We start from the raw sequence: 17,875 nt of genomic DNA, 5'->3' as shown, positions 1-17,875 counted from the left end.
GGTGTTCCAGAAAGTGTTCGTCTCTCACGCATTGATTTTGATGGATGTTTGACCCAAGATGGCCGACACTTGAATATGGTCACTAAGCACAGATCACACACTGTGGCAAGGCGTGGTCTGTGGTCTGTGGTGAATATGGTCACTAAGCACAGATCACACACTGTGGCAAGGGGACACACTGTGATCTGTGGTGAATAGGGTCACTAAGCACAGATCACACACTGTGGCAAGGGGACACACTGTGATCTGTGGTGAATATGGTCACTAAGCACAGATCACACTGTGGCAAGGGGACACACTGTGATCTGTGGTGAATATGGTCACTAAGCACAGATCACACACTGTGGCAAGGGGACACACTGTGATCTGTGGTGAATATGGTCACTAAGCACAGATCACACACTGTGGCAAGGGGACACACTGTGATCTGTGGTGAATATGGTCACTAAGCACAGATCACACACTGTGGCAAGGGGACACACTGTGATCTGTGGTGAATAGGGTCACTAAGCACAGATCACACACTGTGGCAAGGCGTGGTCTGCGGTCTGTGGTGAATATGGTCACTAAGCACAGATCACACACTGTGGCAAGGCGTGGTCTGTGGTGAATATGGTCACTAAGCACAGATCACACACTGTGGCAAGGCGTGGTCTGTGGTGAATATGGTCACTAAGCACAGATCACACACTGTGGCAAGGGGTGGTCTGTGGTGAATAGGGTCACTAAGCACAGATCACACACTGTGGCAAGGGGTGGTCTGTGGTGAATAGGGTCACTAAGCACAGATCACACACTGTGGCAAGGGGTGGTCTGTGGTGAATAGGGTCACTAAGCACAGATCACACACTGTGGTAAGGGGTGGTCTGTGGCCTGTGGTGAATATGGTCACTAAGCACAGATCACACTGTGGCAAGGGGACACACTGTGATCTGTGGTGAATATGGTCACTAAGCACAGATCACACACTGTGGCAAGGGGTGGTCTGTGGTGAATAGGGTCACTAAGCACAGATCACACACTGTGGTAAGGGGTGGTCTGTGGCCTGTGGTGAATATGGTCACTAAGCACAGATCACACTGTGGCAAGGGGACACACTGTGGTCTGTGGTGAATATGGTCACTAAGCACAGATCACACACTGTGGCAAGGGGTGGTCTGTGGTCTGTGGTGAATATGGTCACTAAGCACAGATCACACACTGTGGCAAGGGGTGGTCTGTGGTGAATAGGGTCACTAAGCACAGATCACACACTGTGGCAAGGGGTGGTCTGTGGTGAATAGGGTCACTAAGCACAGATCACACACTGTGGCAAGGGGTGGTCTGTAGTGAATAGGGTCACTAAGCACAGATCACACACTGTGGCAAGGGGACACGCTGTGGTCTGTGGTGAATATGGTCACTAAGCACAGATCACACACTGTGGCAAGGGGACACGCTGTGGTCTGTGGTGAATAGGGTCACTAAGCACAGATCACACACTGTGGCAAGGCGTGGTCTGTGGTGAATATGGTCACTAAGTACAGATCACACACTGTGGCAAGGCGTGGTCTGTGGTGAATATGGTCACTAAGCACAGATCACACATGTGGCAAGGGGACACGCTGTGGTCTTTGGTGAATATGGTCACTAAGCACAGATCACACACTGTGGCAAGGCGTGCTCTGTGGTGAATATGGTCACTAAGTACAGATCACACACTGTGGCAAGGGGACACGCTGTGGTCTGTGCTGAATATGGTCACTAAGCGCAGATCACACACTGTGGCAAGGCGTGGTCTGTGGTCTGTGGTGAATATGGTCACTAAGCACTGATCACACACTGTGGCAAGGGGACACGCTGTGGTGAATATGGTCACTAAGCACAGATCACACATTGTGGCAGGGGACACGCTGTGGTGAATATGGTCACTAAGCACAGATCACACATTGTGGCAGGGGACACGCTGTGATCTGTGGTGGGGGCGCCGTTTTGTGTGAAAGAGCGCATCGTAAATGTCAATTTATGATCGACAGAGCGCTTCTTATGACATTTTAATATGAAATTATATTCTTGACCGCTTCCTGCTCCATCATGGTTTAGAACATGATGACATCATTCACCAGCTCGTTAGACTGCCACACCCCGGCGCACACATCTAAAGATGGCGGTACTGAGATTTAATCCTGGTCAAAACAGAATTGGAAAGATTGGAAAATTTATGTTTTAATGAAGTTACAATTAATATCCACTAATATATATATATATATATATATATATATATATATATATATATATATATATATATATATATATATATATATATATATATATATATATATATATATATATACACATATATATACACATATATATATATATATATATATATATATATATATTCTTATATTCTTATATGTATATATGTATGTATATGTATGTATACATGTACATATGTATGTATGTATACATGTACATATGTATGTATGTATATGTATACATGTACATATGTATGTATATATATATATATATATATATATATACATATATATATATATATATATATACACATGTAAATATATATATATATATATATATATATATATATATATATATATATATATATTTATATATACAGTATAAAGGTATGTACAAACCCCGTTTCCATATGAGTTGGGAAATTGTGTTAGATGTAAATATAAACGGAATACAATGATTTGCAAATCCTTTTCAACCCATATTCAATTAAATGCACTACAAAGACAACATATTTGATGTTCAAACTCATAAACTTTTTTTTTTTGTTGCAAATAATAATTAACTTAGAATTTCATGGCTGCAACACGTGCCAAAGTAGTTGGGAAAGGGCATGTTCACCACTGTGTTACATGGCCTTTCCTTTTAACAACACTCAGTAAATGTTTGGGAACTGAGGAGACACATTTTTGAAGCTTCTCAGGTGGAATTCTTTCCCATTCTTGCTTGATGTACAGCTTAAGTTGTTCAGCAGTCCGTGGGTCTCCGTTGTGGTATTTTAGGCTTCATAATGCACCACACATTTTCAATGGGAGACAGGTCTGGACTACAGGCAGGCCAGTCTAGTACCTGCACTCTTTTACTATGAAGCCATGTTGATGTAACACGTGGCTTGGCATTGTCTTGCTGAAATAAGCAGGGGCGTCCATGATAACGTTGCTTGGATGGCAACATATGTTGCTCCAAAACCTGTATGTACCTTTCAGCATTAATGGTGTCACATCACAGATGTGTAAGTTACCCATGTCTTGGGCACTAATACACCCCCATACCATCACACATGCTGGCTTTTCAACTTTGCGCCTATATTAATCCGGATGGTTCTTTTCCTCTTTGGTCCGGAGGACACGACGTCCACAGTTTCCAAAAACAATTAGAAATGTGGACTCGTCAGACCACAGAACACTTTTCCACTTTGTATCAGTCCATCTTAGATGAGCTCAGGCCCAGCGAAGCCGACGGCGTTTCTGGGTGTTGTTGATAAACGGTTTTCGCCTTGCATAGGAGAGTTTTAACTTGCACTTACAGATGTACCGACCAACTGTAGTTACTGACAGTGGGTTTCTGAAGTGTTCCTGAGCCCATGTGGTGATATCCTTTACACACTGATGTCGCTTGTTGATGCACTACAGCCCGAGGAATCGAAGGTCACGGGCTTAGCTGCTTACGTGCAGTGATTTCTCCAGTCATCTGAACCCTTTGATGATATTACGGAGCGTAGATGGTGAAATCCCTAAATTCCTTGCAATAGCTGGTTGAGAAAGGTTTTTCTTAAACTGTTCAACAATTTGCTCACGCATTTGTTGACAAAGTGGTGACCCTCACCCCATCCTTGTTTGTGAATGACTGAGCATTTCATGGAATCTACTTTTATACCCAATCATGGCACCCACCTGTTCCCAATTTGCCTGTTCACCTGTGGGATGTTCCAAATAAGTGTTTGATGAGCATTCCTCAACTTTATCAGTAATTATTGCCACCTTTCCCAACTTCTTTGTCACGTGTTGCTGGCATCAAATTCTAAAGTAAATGATAATTTGCAAAAAAAAACATGTTTATCAGTTTGAACATCAAATATGTTGTCTTTGTAGCATATTCAACTGAATATGGGTTGAAAATGATTTGCAAATCATTGTATTCCGTTTATATTTACATCTAACACAATTTCCCAACTCATATGGAAACGAGGTTTATATATGTATGCATGTTTACATATAAATGTATGTATACTCTATGTATAACTACATATGTATGTATATATATATATATATATATATATATATATATATATATATATATATATATATATATATATATATATATATATATATATATATATATATATATATATATATATATATATATATATATATATATACTACCGTTCAAAAGTTTGGGGTCACATTGACATGTCCTTATTTTTGAAGGAAAAGCACTTTAAACTAGTCTTAACTTTAAAGAAATACACTCTATACATTGCTAATGTGGTAAATGACTATTCTAGCTGCAAATGTCTGGTTTTTGGTGCAATATCTACATAGGTGTATAGTGGCCCATTTCCAGCAACTATCACTCCAGTGTTCTAATGGTACAATGTGTTTGCTCATTGGCTCAGAAGGCTAATTGATGATTAGAAAACCCTTGTGCAATCTTGTTCACACATCTGAAAACAGTTTAGTTCGTTACAGAAGCTACAAAACTGACCTTCCTTTGAGCAGATTGAGTTTCTGGAGCATCACATTGGTGGGGTCAATTAAACGCTCAAAATGGCCAGAAAAAGAGAACTTTCATCTGAAACTCGACAGTCTGTTCTTGTTCTTAGAAATGAAGGCTATTCCACAAAATTGTTTGGGTGACCCCAAACTTTTGAACGGTAGTGTGTATATATATATATATATATATATATATATATATATATATATATATATATATATATATATATATATATATATATATATATATATGTACGTATGTATGTGTATATGTATATATATACATATATTATATATATATATATATATATATATATATATATACAGTATATGTATATATATATATATATATATATATATATATATATATATATATATATACAGTATATGTATATATATATATATATATACATATATTATATATATATGTACGTATGTATGTATATATATATATATATATGCTTATTTATTTTTATTTTTTGTTAGTACAAGACATGCAAAAAGTAGAATTGAATTGCAGAATCGTTTCACATTCATGGAAAAGTATGAAAAACCATATAAATCTGCTCAGGGTCTTAATTTAAAAATATGGATTTGAATATTAGCATCTTTTTATAAACCTATAATAAAAGTGTTCTTCAGACTTTTAGGGTTTTCCCCCCGTTAGTTTGTTGTGTTTTTTGCAGAGATGTCTAATTTTCTACAATATTACTATTTTTGAATAGCTGTAATATCAAAATACATCCAACAGCATAATTTGACAATGTATTACCAATCGATCAGTATGTATTAGAAACATGTCACCTGTACATTACTGTACTTACTTTAATTATTGTAATTCATTCATATAAATATTCATTTATTTTAAACACATTTGTTTTTTCAATACTTTTATTGTTTTGTTCAACTTATAATAGGCCTGATATTTAAATGAAATGAATAATTGAAGATATACCATCACTTTGTGCTGGCACTCACCATTTTTTATGGCCCCATGGTGGAATATTTTGCAGTCATCAAAAGCTTTGTATGTTTTTCATCAAGAAACAAGTCATAAAAAAGTGAAAGTTCAAGGACCAAGGTACTAGATTGCTGCTTCTATTCATGTAAACATCTCCCCTCCTCGCTCTTCCAGGTAACTTCTACGGGACACCCAAGCCGCCCGCCGAGCCCAACCTGGTGCAGCCCGACCTGGTGGACCAGGTCCTGTTCGACGAGGACTTCGGCGGCGAGGTTTCGCGGAAGCGCACCACCTCGGTCAGCAAGATGGACAGGAAGGACAGCGCCGTCCCCGAGGAAGAGGACGACGACGAGAGGCCGCCGCTGGTCAACGGCTTGCCTGGTGAGTACACGTCAGCCGACTTTCCGCCATATTGTCCTCCTGTCCTCGGGCAGCGTGGGGGTGGGACTAGCCAGACCGCGTCAGTGTAACAATTTCATGACCTCATCTGACCTCAAAGAGGACATACAAATGCCTTGCTTTAAAAGATACTTTCATGGAATAAAGTTAGTTTCACAAATATACTTTATGTAGTAATATTACAGTAGTACTTGAACGTGTACTTGAGTTCTCCTTGGCCCTTCCAAACACTTTGAGGGGAAGTTCAATGTTATGAGGACCTGCAAACAGGCAGACAGCATTAATACTTGAAATACTTCAGTGGTCTTCGCTCACTTTTTTTTTGCAAACTAAAGTATACTTGAAGTAAACATGCAGTAGTACTCTGAGCACAGTAGTACCATTTGGTAGAGGTTGTTTTTACAAAGGATACACTTTTTTTGTCTGGGCAAAAGAAAACTTTTAGACACTTAATCAACTGAGGACACTGTGCATGAACTCATTATAAAGTGAGTTATGGCTGCAGCTAACCATTATTTGATTAATTCAGTAATGTATCCATTAGTTTGTTCCATTATTTGAGTGTCTGATACTTCTTTTGTTGCCATATTTGTATATAGCTATATATATATATATATATATATATATATATATATATATATATATATATATATATATATATATATATATATATATATATATATACACACATACATGTATACACACACACAAACACATACATACATACACATTGTGTGTACATATACATACATATATATACAAACATATAAACACAAACACATACATACACATATATGTATGTGTATATATGTATATATATATATATATATATATATATATATATATATATATATATATATATATATATATATATATATATATATATATATATATGTCCTGTTTTTGACAGAAATCAGCGTTGTCCTTATTGTCAGGACTCAACACGCTGCTGACTCGGCTGCACTGACGAGCCACACAAATCCGATGTGTGTTTATCCAACAACTCGCTCGTATTTAAACCCAAACACAAAAACATGTCTCCCGGACGCGCAGGAGTGCTTTTTACGGCCACTGAAGGAACGAGGGCTCAGAGTGGTCTCAGGGCGGCCATAGATGGGCAAGAGTTGTGCTTGGAAGGAGGCGGCGAATGGAAAATGTGAGCGCTAAGTCTCTCAACTCTTCTAACTGTCCACGTCATGTGACCTCTCCTTTTATGTGAAGTGAAGTGAAGTGAATTACATTTTATATAGCGCTTTTTCTCAAGTGACTCAAAGCGCTTTACATAGTGAAACCCAATATCTAAGTTACATTCAAACCAGTGTGGGTGGCACTGGGAGCAGGTGGGTAAAGTGTCTTGCCCAAGGACACAACGGCAGTGACTAGGATGGCGGAAGCGGCGATCGAACCTGCAACCCTCAAGTTGCTGGCACGGCTGCTCTACCAACCGAGCTATACCGGTAAAATATCCGTAAATCGGATATTTTTGTAGGTTGTAAGTCAGAGGTCCAACTTTTCCACTACAGAGGGGGCCGGGACCCACGTAAATATTAACACTGACTTTGTGGTCTTACTCTTGATTTTAATCGTATTCAATAATTATATCTTACCTACTGACAGTTTACAACCTTGTCAAATTGTATGAAAGCATGTTTTGATCACAAAGATTATTACCAAGGCTTAGGTCAGGCTGATTAATAAAGATAACTATTAATCAAACATATTGCAAAAGAAGTGACTCATAAAACCGGACAAATGTATTTACGTACAATTACAAGGTGCTAAAATAAATACATTCTAACTAAATTTATAATAAAAATATGTATGTATATTTTTCTTAAATAAACTGTCAACAAAATGTAAAATACAGCTTCATCACTTTAGTTATAATTTTTGCGCTTAATAAACTTCTCTGTCTTTAACTCCAGACTTCTTCTGTTTGTTTGACGTCGTCATTACTGCCACAAGTGGTGGGAAAGTGTATTACAACTGAGTACCGCCCATATGGACCACAGCTGGAAAATGTATCTTTTTTGGAGACCCTCTGGGGGGCGCCTGAGGCGCAACAATAGTTAAACAATTAGTATCACAGTACATGTTCTCAAGGGACAATACAGTATTTTTCGGACTATAAGGCACACTTCAAATCCTTTCATGTTCTCAAAAATGCACAGTGCACCTTATAACCCGGTGCAACTAATGTACGTAATAATGCTGGTTGTGCTTACCGACCTCCAATCAATTTTATTTGGTACATGGTGTAATGATAAGTGTGAGCAATAGATGGCAGTCACACGTGCGGACTGCAGGTCCGCACGCAAAATAAATTATGCTAGCAAGTACCTGTAAGTAAGCAACATCAAAACTTTGATGTTTCATTGAGAATATAGAAAAAGAAGAAGCAAGGCCAGCAACACTCGTGTCCTTTTGGTAATTTTAATATAACCTGCACAGGCGCTACCAAACACAGACCGGTCTCCACAACGTCTTTGTCAGAAAGGAAGTGATGCACTTAAATAGTCACAGCTGTGTTCAATCAATTGATATAATAAATCAAGAACAACTTCAGAAAATGAAAGAACACAAATAATTGACAAAATGGAAAACTGTACAAAATAAATCAAAGACTCAGTACTGTATCATAGGGAAATAAATAAAGCAATACAACAATAAATAAAGCAATAAAAAAATGTATATAAAGGTGCAAGTATAAATGTATATATGTAAATATATTACACACGGCGCTCAAAAATCTTTTAGAATGTTTTAGTAGGACTTTGGTAAGCTACGAAGCTGCATTGCTTGGTGGACTGTCGGAGCATTATGGCTACCATAGTCAGACGTACTGTGCTTCAACATACGGTATTATTATGGTGTGTGTATAAGGACCCCAAAATGGCACCTATTAGGAATAGGGATGTCCAATAATGGCTTTTTGCCGATATCCGATATTCCGATATTGTCCAACTCTTAATTACCGATACTGATATCAACCGATACCGATATCAACCGATACTGATATATACAGTCCTGGAATTAACACATTATTATGCATAATTTGGACAACCAGGTATGGTGAGGATAAGGTCCTTTTTTTAAAAATTAATAAAATAAGATAAATAAATTAAAAACATTTTCTTGAATAAAAAAGAAAGTAAAACAATATAAAAACAGTTACATAGAAACTAGTAATTAATGAAAATGAGTAAAATTAACTGTTAAAGGTTAGTACTATTAGTGGACCAGCAGCAAGCACAATCATGTGTGCTTACGGATTGTATCCTTTGCCGACTGTATTGATATATATTGATATATAATGTAGGAACCAGAATATTAATAACAGAATGAAACAACCCTTTTGTGTGAATGAGTGTGAATGGGGGAGGGAGGTTTTTTGGGTTGGTGTACTAATTGTAAGTGTATCTCGTGTTTTTTATGTTGATTTAATAAAAATAAACAAAAATAAAAAAACAAACAAAAAAAACCATACTGATAACAAAAAAAACGATACCGATCATTTCCGATATTACATTTTAAAGCATTTATCGGCCGATAATATCGGCAGGCCGATATTATCGGACATCTCTAATTAGGAACCATTATCTGCAGTCTTGTTTTGCAATATTATGCAAAATCAACTTTTCTTACCTTCTGGTACCTGCTGATGTGTATTTGGGATCTACATAAGTCCCGAAAATTTGTGCGCGACCGCCATTGTAGAAAATAAGCTCCTCCTTTTTCTCTATCTTCTTGTTGTGGGGCATTCATGCTCTGTTGTTGCCATTTTTAATATGAAGTAGCATACACTTCTAACATATATCTGTCAGTAGACTCGCTATGAAAGTGCTAAAATCAAAGACGGTGGGGAGAAGGCGCTGTCGAAGTGGAGGCACGTAAATAAAAACGGCGCAACTTTAAGACGGTCTGTAAAACATAATCTATGCAACATTTTGCCCAAAGAAGTGAAGTGAATTAATTAACCCATATTATGTCTTGCATATGGTGAATGTTCATATTCATCTTGGAGAAAGCAAACCACCAAGTTTAAGTAAATAGTGGTATTTAGGTGGTAGGCATGGCGTGTTGGTTAGAGCGGCCGTGCCAGAAACCTGAAGGTTGCAGGTTCGCTCCCCGCCTCTTACCATCCAAATCGCTGCCGTTGTGTGCTTGGGCAGGACACTTCACCCTTGCCCCCGGTGCCACTCACACTGGTGAATGAATGATGAATAATAGGTGGTGGTCGGAGGGGCCGTAGGCGCAAACTGGCAGCCACGCTTCCGTCAGTCTAACCCAGGGCAGCTGTGACTACGAAAGTAGCTTACCACCACCAGGTGTGAATAAATGATGGGTTCTCATTTCTCTGTGAAGCGCTTTGAGTGTCTAGAAAAGCGCTAAATAAATCTAATCAATTATTATTATTATTATTTAAGCACACAATAGGATAAGGCCCCTTAGTTTGATATTCACAGGTGGATTGTATCACTTCTCGTAGGAAAAATGCCCTAATTGGGACTTCGGAATGCAAAAGTGATAGCCCTATCCTTGAGAAGAGACTACCTGTCTAGCTCAACGCCAACATTTAGGTCATGACTTAAATCAGTTGTTTTCCAGACACTTACACACAAACATCTCCTTTTATGGTCAAGATGTAGATAGATAGATAGTACTTTATTGATTCCTTCAGGAGAGTTCTCTTAGGAAAGTAAAACATGTGGATGTGCTCTCCTGACTCAGCACACACACACAGAGACAGGAAGGAGGAATATAAAACTGATGGTTTGGCTTCTCCAAGTTAGGAGTGCCTCATTTTTGACTTAACCTCCTCCAGGAACTGCAGTCCTGTATAATGACACTTGCTTGTAATAAAGCAAAGCGTCGCCGACGTCTCTTTTGATCCAGCCGCACTGCCGTGTCACCCTTCTGTCCGGACGAGGATGACAAGACCGGAAATACACTTAAGAAGCACCATGACATGTTATGTAGACCAGTGTTTTTCGACCACTGTGCCGCGGCAAACTAGTGTACCGAGAGATATTGTTTGGTGTGCCATCGAAGATTATGTAATTTCACCTAATTGGGTTAAAAATATTTTATGCAAACCAGTAATTATAATCCGCAAATAATGTGCCGTTAAGTGTCTGTACTCTAGAGCTCGGCATATCAGTAGGTGGCAGCAGATAGCTGATTGCTTTGTCAATGTCGGGAACACGGTTTGTCGTGATCACAATATGCGGGAGGCAGTGTGCAGGTAAAAAGGTATCTAATGCTTTATCCAAAAATAAACAAAAGGCGAGTGCCGCTAAGAAAGGGCATTGAAGCTTAAGGATGGCTATGCAAAACTAAACTAAAACTGAACTAACTGGCTGCAAAGTAAATAAAAACAGAATGCTGGACGACAGCAAAGACTTACAGCATGTGTTAAACTTAGTGTACCAATGATAGTCACACACACACTAGGTGTGGTGAAATTTGTCCTCTGCATTTGACCCATCCCCTTGATCACCCCCTGGGAGGTGAGGGGATTAGTGGGCAGCAGTACAGCATTTTTGGTGATTTAACCCCCAATTCCAACCCTTGATGCTGAGTGCCACACAGGGAGGTAATTGATCCCATTTTTTATAGTCTTTGGTATGACTCGGCCGGGGTTTGAACTCACAACCTACCGATCTCAGGGCGGACACTCTAACCACTAGGCCACTGAGTAGGTTAACTAGTGGAGTTAAGTAGTGGAGAAGACGGCGTCCACAAAGTACATCCGTACATGACAATCAACACCGAAATAGGAGCGCAAGACAAGAACTAAAACACTACACACAGGAAAACACTCAAAAAACTCCAAATAAGTCACGGCGTGATGTGACAGGTGGTGACAGTACACCTACGTTGAGACAAGTGCTATAGTGATGCATGGGTGGTTATGGTTTGAATTCATATCCAAAAATTGCGAGAACGACTTTTTATTGTAAATATCGGCTGTTGAGTTGAATTTTTTTAATGTTTTCTGCTCGCGGTGTGCCTCTGGATTTTTTCAATGAAAACAATGTGCCTTGGCTCAGAAAAGGTTGAAAAACACTGATGTGCAATCATAATATTTAGACTTCTTAGACTTAGACTTCCTTTTTATTGTCATTCAAATTTGAACTTTACAGTACAGATAAGAACGAAATGTCGTTGCATTAGCCCATGGTAGTGCAGGATAAAGCAATAAGGTGCAGATATAAATAAATAGATTACTGTACAGATAAATATATTGCACTTTTGCATATGCATCCACATTTCTGGATGCATGTTATATTGTCTTTATATTCCAGCGAGTTAATCCATTTTTGGGGGGAATTGAGGGGATTATTATGATGCGACCCCTTTACAGCATGGAAGGCAGAATAGATTTACATTTAAGATAAATGCGAGGAGGAGAACGTTGCTCCTTAGCACCCGTGTCGCCGCCACCACCATGCTCGACTGGAGCCAAGACATAAATCTACGCCGCCACACAAGCTGTACACGGACTACTATACATAATAATCAGGTTTTCTCTCTCGTATGGACAAACTAAAAGTGTTATGCTGTGCTCTCCTTTGTGTCATGCAGTCTATATTTCTGCTGGTTTCAGGAGTGCCACGTGAAAAGACTCGGACTTCTGTGACACCGTCTAAGAATTAGGATTTCTGTTATTGTATGTCGCTTGTTTATCGTAGCAGTTTGCATACAAAACACGCCCGGGGAGCTGGAATGGTCTTTTTGCACGCTTGTCTCCAACATGCCCAAGGGGCGACTTTTCAAAAAAAACCTACATGCATTAACCGTGTGTGCACATGCAAATGCTAGCAGCCCTCGGGGGGGGCAAACATGCAACCGACCGCACCCCCGCTCCCCGTTTAACGTGCTGATCCTCGCCACTTTCCGCTCTCCGCAGACCACAAGGCCGACTGGAGGCGAGCCGTGCCCAGCTACGCCCAGTCCAGCAGCGCCATGGACTTCCGCACGTGGAGCTCGCTGCCCCGCGACGACAGCCTAGAGCCGCTCCCGCTCAACTGGGAGATGGCTTACACCGAGACCGGCATGGTCTACTTCATAGAGTGAGTGAACGCAAACACCTCACGACCTTTTTAACACAATTCTTAAAAAGTATTGATTTTATCAGCCACAAAACACATTTCACACACAATTCTCCGTGCAGTTTTTATACAGTTCCATTCCACATTTTATGTGACAGCTTTATACCAAAATGGAAAAAATGCATATGTGTCCTCAAAATTCTACACACAAAATACCCCATAATGACAATGCACAATACATTTTTTGCACATTTTTGCAAATGTATTAAAAATAAAAAAGTAAGAAGTCACATGTACAAACCCCAAAACCAGTGACGTTGTCACGTTGTGTAAATGGTAAATAAAAAGAGAATACAATGATTTGCAAATCCTTTTCCACTTATATTCAATTGAATAGACTGCAAAGACAAGATATTTAACGTTTGAACTGGAAAACGTTTTTATTTTCTGCAAATATTAGCTCATTTGAAAGTTGATGCCTGCAACATGTTTCAAAAAAGCTGGCACAAGTGGCAAAAAAGACTGAGAATGTTGAGGAATGCTCATCAAACACTTATTTGGAACATCCCACAGGTGTGCAGGCTAATTGGGAACAGGTGGTTGCCATAATTGGGTATAAAAGCAGAGTCTTTCACAAACAAGGATGGGCGAGTATATATGTGTATATATATATATATATATATATATATATATATATATATATATATATATATATATATATATATATATATATATATATATATATATATATATATATATATATATATATATATATATATATACACACACATATATATATATATACACATATATATATATATAAAAAATTATATATATATATATATATATATATATATATATATATACATACAGTATATATATATATATATATATATATATATATATATATATATATATATATATATATATATATATATATATACATTATATATATATATATATATATATATATATGTGTATATATATATATATATATATATATATATATATATATATATATATATATATATATATATATATATATATACTGTATGTATATATATATATATATATATATATATATATATATATATATATATATATATATATATATATATATATATACTGTATGTATATATATATATATATATATATATATATATATATATATATATATATATATATATATATATGTGTATATATATATATATATATAGGTACATACATACATATATATGCACATACGTATGTATATGCATGTATATGTATGTATGTATTTATATTTGTATGTATCAATATATATATTTATCATGAATATTATTACACATAATACTTTTTTTCAACAGTATTGTGATTATAAGAATACCAAAATATACTTTTGTTTACCGTGATAATTGTGTTTACACCTTTTTATCTTTACACCCCCGAGCTGTTTTGTAGGCAGAGAAAGGACAGGGAGAGGCGGCAGACATGACAGGAAGGTACATTGAGAGAAAAAAAGCGCATTATCAGGATTATGTGACAACTTGGCTCAAACACACACGTTTTACTCAGGACTCGCTCTGTATTGAATATAAAATACTGTAAAAAAAACAGAAGCGTATGTCATGTGACAGATGTGTCCGCTCTTTTTGCCCCCGCAGTCACAACACCAAGACGACCACGTGGTTGGACCCCCGCTTGGCTAAGAAGGCAAAGCCCCCAGAGAAGTGTGAGGATGGGGGTACGTATCGGACGTGACAACAATATGACAAAAACAGCTTTTTATCATCTTCACAACATACTGTAAACTATATGTTTCTCTCAGGCCAACACACAGGTGCTAATTATTTCCTGTTCTTTAGACCAGTGGTCCCCAACCTTTTTTGCACCACGGTCCGGTTTATTGTAGGCAAATCATTTTCAGGCTTTCCACTTGTGCCAGATAAATACAGCAAAAATAAGTGCCTTAAAATTACAACTCATGATAACGTTGAATTAGTTGGAGCCCTGGGCTTGTTTCTTTGCAATTGAGATCCCCAGCAGGTTACCATCAACCTGCTGGGGACTGCAGATGGAAATCAGCCTTTGGCTACAATCTGTCACATTTATACTTTATATGTTCATTAATGTGCATTGTATCATGTCACAAAGTTAGAACAAATATAACAAATGGCAACTTCCTATGAGGAGTTTTATTGGGGTTAGGGTTAGGGTTAGGGTTAACCATATAAACAGGCTTATTGGTGTGTCTAGTGCAGGGGTGCTCACACTTTTTCTGCAGGCGAGCTACTTTTCAATTGATCAAGTCGTGGGGATCTACCTCATTCATATATATAATTTATATTTACTTATTTATGAAATATATGTTTTGTTAACAAGTTAAAGGTGTTTAATGATAATGCAAGCATGTTTAACACATGTACTTAATATTGTTAACAAGTTAAAGGTGTTTAATGATAATACAAGCATGTTTAACACATATAGTTAATATTATTAACAAGTTAAAGGTGTTTAAAGATAATACAAACATGTTTAACACATATAGTTAATATTATTAACAAGTTAAAGGTGTTTAAAGATAATACAAACATGTTTAACACATATAGTTAATATTGTTAACAAGTTAAAGGTGTTTAATGATAATGCAAGCATGTTTAACACATATACTTAATATTGTTAACAAGTTAAAGGTGTTTAATGATAATACAAGCATGTTTAACACATATAGTTAATATTATTAACAAGTTAAAGGTGTTTAATGATAATGCAAGCATGTTTAACACATATACTTGATATTGTTAACAAGTTAAAGGTGTTTAATGATAATACAAGCATGTTTAACACATATAGTTAATATTATTAACAAGTTAAAGGTGTTTAAAGATAATACAAGCATGTTTAACACATATAGTTAATATTGTTAACAAGTTAAAGGTGTTTAATGATAATACAAGCATGTTTAACACATATAGTTAATATTATTAACAAGTTAAAGGTGTTTAATGATAATGCAAGCATGTTTAACACATATACTTAATATTGTTAACAAGTTAAAGGTGTTTAATGATAATACAAGCATGTTTAACACATATAGTTAATATTATTAACAAGTTAATGGTGTTTAAAGATAATACAAGCATGTTTAACACATATAGTTAATATTGTTAACAAGTTAAAGGTGTTTAATGATAATACAAGCATGTTTAACACATATAGTTAATATTATTAACAAGTTAAAGGTGTTTAATGATAATGCAAGCATGTTTAACACATATACTTAATATTGTTAACAAGTTAAAGGTGTTTAATGATAATACAAGCATGTTTAACACATAGTTAATATTATTAACAAGTTAAAGATGTTTAAAGATAATACAAGCATGTTTAACACATATACTTAATATTGTTAACAAGTTAAAGGTGTTTGATTATAATACAAGCATGTTTAACACGTATAGATTCCTTTCTTTCATGAAGACAAGAATATAAGTTGGTGTATTACCTGATTCTGATGACTTGCTTTGATTGGAATCAGACAGTGGTGCTGATAACGTCCGCATTTTCAAATGGAGGAGAAAAAAAGTCCTCCTTTCTGTCCAATACCACATGAAAGTGGTTGGTTTTTGGCATATTATTTGTCCAGCTTCCATACTCCTTTGTATACACTTTACAAGAAATACATTGGCGGCAAACTACGTAGCTTGCTAGCTTGTGCACGCCAGCTTTCTGAGACTCTTAGCGCAGGCAGGATGAAGCAGAGCTTTTATTGTGAAGGCAGGAACTGTGCAGTCGGTCGTTGGAGTTTTGACGACAGGTACGGCGCCAGAGTCTGTTGAAATAAAAAGTGTTTCTCGCCTTCCTGTCTGTAATTTTTTCTTAATAATGAGCTGGCAGCAGCCAGTGTCATCTCAGAAGACCCTCGGGTGCCATGAATGTCAATCAAGTGACCAAAGTGACGTCGTAGTGAAGATTTATGATCGCTCATTTTTAGGACAATTTTTTTAATGCCTGGCTGGCGAACGACTGACACAACCTCCGTGATCGACCGGTAGATCGCGATCGACGTAATGAGCACCCCTGGTCTAGCGGAACAGGAGAAAGTTAAGTCGGAGTAAATGCAGTCGGTAATAAATTATTTAATGTTTCTCTGCGGCCCGGTAGCAAATGCGTCACGGACCGGTGGTTGAGTACCACTGCTTTAAGATTAAGATTAAGATTAAAGTACCAATGATTGTCACAAACAATTTGTCCTCTGCATTTGACCCATCCCCTTGGGGAGCAGTGGGCAGCAGCGGCGCCGCGCCCGGGAATCATTTTGTTGATTTAACCCCCAACTCTAACCCTTGTTGCTGAGTGCCAAGCAGGGAGGTTATGGGTCCCATTTTTATAGTCTTTGGTATGACTAGACTATGGTAATGCTTTCTGGTCTTCTTAAAAAGAATATCAGAAGTCTATAATTATTACAGAACTCAGCTGCATGCATTCTGACGAGGACCAGGGGACGGGTGCGCATTACACAAGTTTTAAAATCACTACATTGGCTCTCCGTCCCCTTTAGGGTGGATTTTAAAGTTGCATTATTAGTTTTTAAACTTCTTAACCTCTAAAGGCCTTAGTGGCCACATGCGTGGACAGCACCTTTTAGCTCTTATTTCCAAAATTGTGTACACTACTGAATTGGGGTCTTATGCCGACATTTGGACACTTATACTGCCACCTGGTGGTGTCATAAGAGTATAACATACAATGGA

At 37.3% G+C, this 17,875-nt stretch overlaps 1 protein-coding gene across 2 annotated transcripts in view; it reads left to right on the top strand.

Moving 5' to 3' along the window:
• The window catches only part of LOC133643069 (membrane-associated guanylate kinase, WW and PDZ domain-containing protein 3-like), a 411,685-nt gene that overhangs the window by 285,800 nt on the left and 108,010 nt on the right, over nucleotides 1-17,875 (top strand). For both annotated transcript variants that reach the window (XM_062037479.1, XM_062037480.1), the window contains exons 4-6: nucleotides 5,863-6,069; nucleotides 13,001-13,163; nucleotides 14,786-14,865. In XM_062037479.1, coding sequence (XP_061893463.1) covers nucleotides 5,863-6,069; nucleotides 13,001-13,163; nucleotides 14,786-14,865 — 450 coding nt within the window. The remainder of the gene's footprint in view (nucleotides 1-5,862; nucleotides 6,070-13,000; nucleotides 13,164-14,785; nucleotides 14,866-17,875) is intronic.

Source organism: Entelurus aequoreus, linkage group LG26, assembly GCF_033978785.1.
Source record: "Entelurus aequoreus isolate RoL-2023_Sb linkage group LG26, RoL_Eaeq_v1.1, whole genome shotgun sequence".
NCBI classification, from domain to species: Eukaryota; Metazoa; Chordata; class Actinopteri; order Syngnathiformes; family Syngnathidae; genus Entelurus; species Entelurus aequoreus.
The sequence above is the reverse complement of the archived record's forward strand: the minus strand, read 5'-3'. Positions and strand labels throughout refer to the sequence as shown.